We start from the raw sequence: 11,650 nt of genomic DNA on the forward strand, positions 1-11,650 counted from the left end.
ATTGCTCTCACATGGATGTCAAAAGTACTTTTGAGGTAAGATAAGATACAATTTTTACGAGTTAGAAAGATTCTGTCACGTCAAGTAACATTATCCCATTTTTCTGAAATATGATAATGTTTTAAGTTTGTTCCCCGAAAACTTCGCCGAACTGTATATTTTCGAACAGTCAAGTTATCCCTTTCCTTTTTTGGGGCAATATTTGGTCTGAACCCTCTCAGTCAGTCGTTGATGTTGTAAAATCAAACGCTACCGGAGACCGAAGGCCCCTTTAAAAAGAATTCCCCGAAATTTCCCACCTGACAAGGAACTAAAAGAAACGACCGGTGTTGTAAATAAACACCCAAACTGATGAATGAGTATCGTGGGGTTGATATTTCCTCAGTTCCCTCTGATAATGTGAGTCAGAGGTCCCAATCGGGCAGAGGTATAACCATGAATTATTGAGAACTGTATTCTATAATGGTGTAGCCTGTGCCGCAAGGTATAATGCGCCGGAAATGTGTAATATTTGCATCATATCTTGAAATACATGGGAGGAAATTCGCTGTGTAAAAAAAAATTAATAAGTTAAGGCCCCCAAAAAAGTCTCCGGTTTCTGGTATGGAGCTTGCCCAAAAAGTGGTGCGGCAACTCGTTTTTTTGTTTTTCTTTACCTGTTTTTTTTTTTTGCTTCAAATGTCGGCTGATGACTGCAAATGGTGCCCGACTAAACTTAGTGCAAATATTATGGGAGACCAGAGAGGCCACATACATTGTAAAGCTTATTCTCGATCATAACCCCATCTAAAATACGTTAAAATTGTGCAGCAGCAGGATTCCAGTCAAACCAGTGAGTTTGGTGGTTTTGAGACATCATCTTTCATTGAAAAAAAAAACCTTTTTCATTTTGCCGACGCGCATGGCTACGGCGACGCGCGCGCATACCAGAAACCGAAGACTTTTTTTTTGGCCTTAGCGCGCAAGTCCTAATTTGTGAAATATCTGTATACAGATTTTTATCCGTTAAATTGGGTATAATATCAATTGAGATTTCTGTGGCTTTTCTGAGCATGTGCTGACTTTCGGGAGATACATATGTTTTTAACTTATGTCGCAAAAAAAGATCAAATTTCGGGAAACGACATGTGTATGAGACGTGGAGTGAAAACATTTCTTTTGTTGGTGTTCTGTATGTTGTTTTTCCTGGCTACGGAGTTCACTGTTGGGTGTTGCTGCTCAATAAGTTGTAAGGACATTAATAATAATAGGCACGTGGTTCAGCTATTCTCCCCGCGTTTGGTGTATTTCCATGGGTTCTTGGCGGGAGGTTGGTGGACGGACATCAATAAGTCAGCTAATCGACGGGTTCGTTGCTCGCAAGCGCATAAGCCCATTGTGACACAGGGTTTTCTTCAATGGAAGTTGTACTCCAGGCCCGTTGTCGCGTTCTGCTTCATGTCTTTGCAATTATTTTTTTGCTCAAGGATACTCGTGGCACGGTGTATCCGTAATGCCAACGAGTGACTGGTTCTTCACATTGAAAAAGGGCCATCAAAGTGAGGAACAGTGTAACTTTTATTTTAGAAACCGCCCACCCGGAAAAATCTTATTGTGTATTACGAAAGCGAAGGAAGGTTTCTCGTGTTTATTAGGCAACAAATTAATATTAAATGGCACAATTAATGTGTTTGTGTTTCAATTTCTGGGTTGGCTGCTGCCTTTGAAAACACGGATCCCTGTAGCTAAGTGGATTTGTCGATAACAATTACATTGTGTCCATTCGCAGGCGAAACCTTACGACTTGAAGTCAAGTCGGTAATTTGGCCGGGTTTTGGTCGCCTGTGGACAGCTGAATGTCACTCACCGTGCATGGCCGCTGTCAGTGATTGGCAGGTCTGCTACCAATGCGATAGTGTTATGTCCTTGCGTTGAATTAAAGTGATACTAAGGCTTAAATAATAATAACATTAAACATTTGTTTTGATTGCAGGACACTGACATCATCAGATTATGCAGCAGCATTATCAATGAGATACAAAACTTCACTTAACGGATAAGCAGTGAGTCAGATCAACAAAGGATACTTGTACAGAAGTTGTATTCTTCTATACAAGCTGTTTTCCTTTGAATTGTTAAACGGAAGGTCGTCACCATGACTGGCGGACCGGGCAGCACCAAGCGCCACTACCGTCGGCTGCTGGACTAGCTCAAAGCCCGCTCCAGCCGCATCTTTGTCAAGGCCAGATGCAGAACCGCACGCAGGAGCAGAGACTGAAGAAAGTGGTCAACGTCCTGGAGAAAGATCGGGACCTCTGCATCCGCAAGTCTCATGAGGGGATCTGGCGAGTGTCGTCTAAGGAGTGCCCCATGCCGCGGCTGGCCAAGCCCGAGGGGATGCCATCATACCTGGCCCGTCCCCGCGCCACGACTCTCCACCCCAGCTGAACTAGCCACCCTGCTTCCTAAGAAGAGAGTCAGGGGACAACAGCACTTTGCATCTCACGCTGAATCGGTGGCCACCAGCAAACCCCTCCCAGAGAATACACCAAAGGCCTTTTCACACTATCTCCGTTTCGAACCGTGCTGAAACCTACCCGGATCCACCGGTTCAGCCCGAGTATTTTTCGACACGGATCGGAGAGACGCGACGTTCACACTGTCCTTTACGGGAACGGCCGCTATGTGAACCGTGTAAGTTCAATCCGGCTACGCCCACGTGTATTCACACTACAAATTCTCGACACGGATCGCATTCGGCACAGGGCGCTGCGATGATTTTCTCAATCCATAATGCATTGCGACGCACGCGGCTGCTGCGCGCACGAGGCTTACAGACAGGCCGTGTTCAGCGTGAATTTACTACTCTGTGAAAACGGACTCATTGGTAGTATTGCGCATGCCTATTAGGAGAAGGACCTGTCACGTGAAAGGTTTGGCCAATAATAAGAGAGTAAAGAATCCGATTTGGGAGTCTGATTTTGTACGACACCAGCGCAGCTGTGTGCAATATTTCCAAAATGGCTCCGGTCATTTCGTTAGACGATTCGTTCTATTTAGCATTAGAAATGTACTTTTTTGGGGTACATTTTGCAGACCTAATACAAGCCAGACTCGGTAAAGGATGCTCCATACACCGATACATTATTGGATGATAATTAGGGAGCAATTGTTTCGTGATCGGTGTTGTGACGGCGATAGTGGTGGAGGGAATATTATGCACGGCGTGTCAGATTTTCGGAAAATGTCGGCCTCACTCAACACGGATCGGCGTGAGTGACTCAACCGGGCGGTTCACACTGTCATTTTCGACACGGTTCAGGCCGAAAAATGAATTTCGATCCGGGTTGAGATTTTCAACCCTGGTCCCTCCAGGGTTGATTTCGATCCGGCTAGAGCACGCTACCGGATCGGAACCGGGTTGAAATGTTAGAAGTGGAAAAGGGTTGAAAAAAATCTCGGGGTTGGAACCGGTTCCAACCCGGAGATTTTGGACAGTGTGAAAAGGCCTCAAGATGTCAAGAGAAGACTGTCCTCGATGAGATCAGATCAGGTCCAGATATATCACTATCGGAAGGTGATGGAGGAATTTGAGGAGGCAGTGGAGGTCTTTCCAGAAGGCAATGGACAGAAGAGCATGCGACTGCTGCGGGTGGCACCGGAGAGAAGATGGAGACACCGACGCAGGGAGACAGGACTGATGGGAAGTGGGCAACACCGGTGAGTAGGACAAAGAGCGTTATCAGCGAGGCAAGCAAAGCCCTGGCAGACAATGAGAGCACGGCAGCGGCTGAGGAATCGGTGAGAATGGTCATGAAGAGCTCGGCGTACGTCCTCAATCCAGCCGATGTCTTACTCCCGAAGACCGCGGCCAAAAAAAGACGCCCTCAGACGAGTGTCGGTACCTGCGCCACCATTGCCGAGCAACAACTGGACTCCAATAGCAAGGTGCTGCGAACCAACTACCTGGACATGTACAAAGCACAGCTGAAGAACCACGTCCGTCGCATGACTTCAAAAGGTGAAATGCCAGCGCCGTCTATACGCATTGATGACATGTCACCACACCACGGCCACCATGATGAGCGACCCAAGTCGGGTCTTGACATGAGCGTCCTCTCGCAGGCGTCCACTCCCACCAAGGCCCCTTTGCTGGCCCACAGTAAGTTTTCCTCGCCAGCCTTTTCACCCGAGTCACGTGGGATCAGCAACAATCCTGGTGCCAAGATAGAAAGGCAGTCCACCCTCATGCAACAGACAGCCTCGTCCACATCACGCTCAACACCGAGACGTCAAATGCGCAGGGTCAGCACGCAGATCATGCATGCCACCACCTTCGACACGCTACAAGATGAGGTGCAGAAAATGCAAAGCTACCGCAAGTTCCGGCGGGAGTCTCTGCAGATGGACGATGTCGCCAACCTTCAGGACTTGGAGGACGGAGAACTGTTTGAAGAGATGAAACACTGTCGGTACATCAGGTGGGCCAAAGCAGACGAAGCTTTAATCGAGGAATCCAGTGAGAACGAACCCTTACAACACCAACTTGCGCTTCTGACCCTGAAGTACGTCCCTCAGGGCCAATCAAAGAAAAGTCAGAACGAAAACACATAACCAGACGATTTATACTTCACACAGTTTAATTTTAATTGGATTAAAATTTATTGGATTAAACATCAAATGTTTAATATTAAAAGAACACTTCTAGTCTTCTACTACATGTATGTTATGAATTTAGTTAGACACGGTTTTTGTTTAAATAACCATATCTAGCCGAGTTATGTTCCTTTGCTCAGACAATCTACATGTACACAAAATATCTTTCGATTATTATGATCAAATAATAATATAAATGAAAGCAATATGTATTTTGTTTTGCAAACAACTAGGCCTATAAAGCCTTTTTATTCGAACTTATTTCAGCAGAATGTGTAGTTTGTGTGGATAGAAAAATTCATTCAAATGCTTTTGACTTACAGTCGTTAAAGGTTGCACATGTGCATGTTTCAAACTGTACAATCTGATCTGCAAATTATTAGTGTCAAGAAAATCATTTAGTTCAAAATACTCAATTCGCAAAATACCCTTAAATCCTTGACTTGCATTGACGTATTGGATTAAACTTTCAGTAGTACCAATACGATTTCATAGGTTATAACAAATATGGGTAAACTTTTTCTGAGGTGCAGGTCTTACTGCACGTATTGTTTTAATGATTGTGCACTTTCATCTGGAATGTGCCATTTTAGAATCCAAAGACACGTTGTCCACTTGACATGCTTAGAAAGTAAGTTTCACATTCCACAGCCATCTTGAAAACAGCGCCACAATGTGTCTTACTAAAGCCAGTCGAGGGGAACAAATTTGTAAAAGAGATACCGGTAGGTCACTGCCACATTGCAATTTCTGCTTGATATACCGACTTTTTAATGCCAATTTTAGAGCCTGCACTGTAACATAAAGACTAACAACTTACACGAGGATGTCAAGACACAAATACGGATCAAAATTTATGTATTCTTGGCCTACAGATTCCACCCCCCCCCTTTTTTTGGTAGCCGAAAACTTCTTACTACATTGTAGTTCTTACTTTTTATTTTATATAATTTTTCCCCAATCCTGGGATTTGTAGAGACGCCTTTTCAAATCCAACTTAAATTTAACAAAAACGGTTTATTTTGACTTCCCATACATGTACCGGTATGTGTGACTGCGAATACTTGTATTCAGTTTTGTTCACGTTTATGTGTGATAGTGTTGGATTCAGCTACATGTACAACACTTATATACTGTACATGTAGGCCATGTATCCCGAGTGACTGGTGATGTTTTTTGCAGTCAGTTCACAAGTAACTGGTTGAAAATTGAATATTTTTTTTAAATGCATCACTACATCAAGTCCAGAACTTTGGTCTGACCAGAGACCCACAACCTGGAAAGTTAAGCGCAAGATGTAAAGGGTAACTCTGGTGACACTATTTGTTTGCAATTATTTTTGGTGCTACTGTAATTGGCGATTTGGTCGCTGTTGGATCCGGTTGAAATAAATAAATAAATAAATAATCTGAGTAGACAATTTGATCAAATTTGAGTGCATTTTACGTTTTGAACTTAAGCCACCTTTGAGAATATGATTGAAAAGTACAAGGCCCTACATGCCCTAGGTGCATGTATATCTAGGGTGATTACAAAGATTACGTGCACAAACAGTAGATTGTCCCTTTTTTGACAACTTTTGAGAGCCCTAGTTGGAGAGACGCATTGCGTGAATGTACTGGTACGCGCCCTTTCGTGTAATTATGTCATCATGCCAATGTTTGTATTGGACATTCCTAACTAAATATTTGCATAATTTATATAACTGTAGCAAAATGCTTCCGTCTTCAAGTTAAATTTATTATCATTGTACTTCCGGTTACACTGGAAGTAAAGGTCAAATGGTATGTGCCTGGACATGCTGGAACAAAATATTGCCAGTAGCAATGTCTGAAACAACAAAAAATGAGACTGTTCCATTATAAAGTTACATGTATAGCCTAATTAAAAGTTCCATTATAAAGTTATAGCCTAATTAAAAGTAAGCTTGTAATTTGATACCAGGTGATGTCATGATGACATCACACTTTCTTTTACATCTCCGGACCAGGGTTCAAATTCCATCTACATGTAGGTTTTATCGTCATCACGTGAACTGTTTGGAAAAGATGTGGTTCGTTTTGATTTTGAGGCTATTCTGTCTTTAATTTAAATTCACCCAACTTTGACCTTCCAGTAGACCCGGAAGTAAAGGTCGAGCGAGTTCACGTAGGAGAAAACCTGTAAAGAATTATTGTCCAGCAAAAAAAAAAAAAGAATAATTATTACCATTTCAAAAAGGTGATCGGGTAGTACCCGATCAAAAAGTCCCCAAAACATTCAGTGTGATGAATCCTGCTTTTGACAGATTTTCCACTTTTTTCTGTCTTAGTTTTATTGTGTTGAGCATAAAAATCAGGCAAGAAAGATCTTTTGCTGTTACTCCCTCAACCGTTTTAAAGTACAGTTAGAGCATTTTCTCTTCAAATATGAAAAAGTCTTACTTTGCAGTACTTCGAGTCTGTTCCATCCCTGTGAAGCACCAGCAAGGTAGTGATGTACTTGGTGCGGTCCTTTTCCTGGGCCGTATAATGCTTCTCAAGGGAGCTCTGGTCTGAGTCTGCACCATCCCTGTGAAGCATCAGCAAGGTAGTGATGTACTTGGTGCGGTCCTTCTCCTGGGCCGTATAGTGCTTCTCAAGAGAGCTCTGGTCTGAGTCTGCACCATCCCTGTGAAGCATCAGCAAGGTAGTGATGTACTTGGTGCGGTCCTTCTCCTGGGCCGTATAGTGCTTCTCAAGAGAGCTCTGGTCTGAGTCTGCACCATCCCTGTGAAGCATCAGCAAGGTAGTGATGTACTTGGTGCGGTCCTTCTCCTGGGCCGTATAGTGCTTCTCAAGGGAGCTCTGGTCTGAGTCTGTTCTAGCCGTGAGAAGCAGTCCTTCTCCTGGGCCTTATAGTGCTTCTATAGTGCTTCTCAAGAGAGCTCTCTGATGTGAAGTGAGCTGGTAGATCTGCCATCACCTGGTCAAGAAATTTGAATATTGTCAATTTGGGAAAAAAATGTTTGATACTGATTGAGACATTTACTTGTATTCATTATTAGCTATCCTGCAAATTCGAGTGGAACAAGGTTAAATAAAAAATAGGTTAACCAGTTTGCGTCGGATAACGTGTATACAAACAAAGATTTTGCAGTATTCGTAGCAGTTGACAGATGAACAAGCAATGATACATGTAGCTGAGTCCTATCAATACAGATGTCAAATTGGTTCAAAAAAATCTTGGAGTTTTTAAGAATAAATTATTGTTTCACTGAAGAAGTGTCTTTGCTCCCTTATTAGTCCCATCCTTGTAGATAGGATAGGATGCCTAGTTATATATCTTTGATACAAACGAATCCGGGAAATATAAATTTATAGTGACTTGGCATCATTCCATCTTGCAAGGTGACAGAAGAAAGTCCTGAATAGCGCCCTCTACTCCACCTCACCCGGCCGCAGCATTACATGACAAAAACAATGAAACAAGCCCATTGGTTTTACTTTAAACATACCTTAGACCTTACTCCATATTTTTTATACAATTTCCTTAAAACATAAGTAGTGACTATCAAATGTTATTAATATCACTCAATCTGAAATATAAAGAAAACAAAAATCCCCCACTTGCATTATTGTCCATTCAGCCATAAAAAATCGTTGTGCGTCAATTTTGATCTGTTGAGTCAATTTCTTTTTTTCTTTAAAATTTTCTGTAGCTACAACAGTGCCCTTTAGTGCTGCACCGCCTCAAATATTTAGCACTAAGGAGCACAAGGGCAACAAGGCAAATGATAGGGCACCAAGTCAAATGATGTAAGCCCATATGAGAACTCAAACAAACAAAGCAGTACCACTTTGCTATTTTTTTCCCAAGCTTGGATGGTACAGACAAAGAATATTTTCTTAAACGCATCACTAGTTTGAATACAATTTAATACCAAATTAGTGACTCTCAACAGTATAGTTATGAACTCACAGTCTGTTTGTTTGATGACGGAATTTTTGTTACAACTTCCACATGGTAGTAGATTAAAAGGCGACTACAAAATACTTCAGTCTTTGTTAAAAAAAAAAAATAAGTGACTTGATCAAAGTTAGTTATTGTACAAGTGTGATGAGGCCTAAACCTTTTTTTTCCTGAATCTTTTTCTTAAAGTTGCTAAACGAAAGCTGTAATCGGGAACAACAAATCTGTTGGTGAACACACAATTGTGTGTTAATTTGAATTTGTTGTTAGGTTTTTCAAATAGACCTACAAACGCTGTGGTATAATAGCTGATTATGCTTTTTACCTCTTTACAAAAAATTGCTGATCCAAATGCGTTGCAGATAATGTTGGGATAATATACTGGTTGTTAACAAGTTTTGTTTGGGTGGCTTGATTTGGTCGATCTTGTAGCATGGATCATGTCCCTCGAGCCAGTACGTCAGACTTTCACCTTTGCCCTGAAATAAAAGAAAGGAAAAAGATAAGAGATTGGTTGAAACAGTTATCTCATGTTTCCTTTGAAATATGATGGACTTGAGAATTTGCAGCAGTGAAAATTGAAGGAAGGGTAGATCATTTGTCATTTGTGATTTTTTTTCCCATTTGAAGCAACAAAAGTTCTCAAAATCTAAAGATGGGTGCTTAACAACTACCCCAAATGAAGTTAAAGATATGTGAATGCTATGTTTTCAGAGGAAACAATATTCTAGGATCTCAATTTCTATTCAAAAGTTGCTGAGACACGTTTGTTCTCATTCAGCTGATTGAAGCTTTGCAATGTTGCACACTAAACCGCTGAATGAGTCATGTCAACACTTGTGCACACCCATTCACAGAGTAGTCCGATCACAAACCAACTACTAACGAAAACTCCCAAAAATGTGTCATTTGACACACTATTTAGAAATGGCCTTCTTTTATTGTGTTCTTCACAATGACAGCATGTAATGCCAGAGAGAATAATTTCACAGGCAGTCTGACTAGCTGTACTAAGGGTTGTTTTTTATTTTTATTGTAATTTTCCTACTTGGGTATCGATCCTTTAGGCTGGACTCTGATGTTCTCATACTCATAGAGCTATATTACAAGACTTGTGATACATGCTTGCGACTGGACCTGTGATGTACTTGTGACTAGACTTGTGATGTACTTGTGACTAGACTTGTGAAATACTTGTGACTGGACTTGTGATGTACTTGTGACTAGACGTGTGATTTACTTGTGACTGGACTTGTGATATACTTGTGACTGGACTTGTGATTCACTTGTGACTGGACTTGTGATGTACTTGTGACTAAACTTGTGATGTACTTGTGACTAAACTTGTGATGTACTTGCCACCAGATTTGTGATGTACTTGTGGCTGGACTTGTGATGTACTTGTGACTGGACTTGTGATGTACTTGTGACTGGACTTGTGATGTATTTGCCACCAGACTTGCGATGTACTTGTGAACAGACTAGTGATGTTTTTGTGACTGGGCTTATGATGCACTTGTGACTAGACTTGTGATGTTCTTGTGACTGGACTTGTGATGTACCTGTGACTGGACTTGTGATGTACTTGTGACTAGACTTGTAATGTACTTGTGACTGGACTTGTGATGTACCTGTGACTAAACTTGTGACGTACTTGTGACTAGACTTGTGATGTTCTTGTGACTGGACTTGTGATGTACCTGTGACTGGACTTGTGATGTACCTATGACTAGAGTTGTAATGTACGTGTGGCTGGACTTGTGATGTACTTGTGACTAAACTTGTGACGTACTTGTGACTAGACTTGTGATGTACTTGTGACTTGGCTTATGATGCATGTGTGACTAGACTTGTGATGTAATTGTGACTGGACTTATGACGTACTTGTGACTGGACTTATGATGTATTTGTGAATGTACTTGTGATGTACTTGTGACTAGACTTGCGTTATACTTGTGACTGGACTTGTGACTGGACTTGTGACTGGACATGCGACTGGACTTGTAATGTACTTGTGAAGTACTTTTGACTGGACTTGTGATGTGACTTGTGATGTACTTGTGACTAGACTGGTAATGTCTAGTGTCTAGTGGTGCGCTGTGTGGCAGCACCCTCTCGTTTTTGCTCCGCAAAAATTCCGTTTTTTTGCGTGTTACGTCTTGTTTTGTCGTATTGTGCCTTTGTCATATGTTGTGTGATAATTAGTGAGTTTTTAAGACATTGCAATACAGCAAATTGTTGGAGGTTTTGGATAATGTGACTGTGTCGTCATTTGGGCAAGTCACGTTGCACCACCATGTTACGCTACACCGCACAACAGTTACTCCGCATTGGAACCATATGATGAAACAGACTGGAGCAGTAGGCAGATTACCAGCGAAAGTGTGGTCTATGCTGAAGTTGCATGGTCTATGCAATAAATATATCAAGCGGGGTACCAGGGCTGGAATTACTCGCCAACGCCCCATCAGAGTCGTGGTTAACTGTAGAAATATGCGGCCTCGAAAGCAACAGCCGGCTGTCTGCGTGAGTAACTTGGTGGCAATTAAAACCAATAAACTTAATATACCGACCCTGATGAATGCGAACGCCAGAACTTTGATTCCAAAACTTGATGAGTTAAGTGTAACACTAACTGAACATAAAGTCGATGTGTGTTGCATAACAGAATCATGGTGTCCTAACAGTGTTCCTGATAGCGTCCTGTTGTTAGATCACTATCACCCCCCCCCCCCCCAATAAGACATAACTGAGACCATACATCAGGTGGAGGGATTGTGTGCTATGTACATGCCAACATTCCATTCTCGGTGCTCAGGAATTTAGCTGAGGAGAACGTCGAGTCTGTCTGGCTTAAATTGCAGCCCCAACGTCTTCCGCGGCAGTTTAATCCCATTGTGTTTGGAGCTATTTATCAGCCCCATAACGTCAAAGACAAGCATAATCATATATGCTGGAGCACATATACACCTCGCTAGACAGTGTAATGAGCTTGCACCCATCTGCGGGAATTATTTTAACAGGTGACTTTAACCGAATGCCAGATGCTATCCTCAAACGCAACTACAAATTGAAGCAAATCGTT

General features: G+C 42.0%; 1 protein-coding gene and 1 pseudogene across 1 annotated transcript in view; one reads left to right on the top strand and one right to left on the bottom strand.

The window, feature by feature from the left end:
• Window positions 1-9,653, bottom strand: part of LOC119731337 (speract receptor-like) — a 29,374-nt gene extending 19,721 nt beyond the window's left edge. Inside the window, exons 1-3 of the mRNA XM_038204510.1 lie at window positions 9,614-9,653; window positions 9,038-9,044; window positions 7,059-7,098 (exon numbers count right to left, since the gene is read on the bottom strand). Coding sequence (XP_038060438.1) covers window positions 7,059-7,098; window positions 9,038-9,044; window positions 9,614-9,653 — 87 coding nt within the window. The remainder of the gene's footprint in view (window positions 1-7,058; window positions 7,099-9,037; window positions 9,045-9,613) is intronic.
• Window positions 1,907-4,608, top strand: LOC119731180 (annotated as a pseudogene).
• Window positions 9,654-11,650: the final 1,997 nt, after the last annotated feature.

The sequence above is a fragment of the Patiria miniata genome, unplaced genomic scaffold (genome assembly GCF_015706575.1).
Source record: "Patiria miniata isolate m_02_andy unplaced genomic scaffold, ASM1570657v1 HiC_scaffold_23, whole genome shotgun sequence".
In the NCBI taxonomy this organism is placed as follows: domain Eukaryota; kingdom Metazoa; phylum Echinodermata; class Asteroidea; order Valvatida; family Asterinidae; genus Patiria; species Patiria miniata.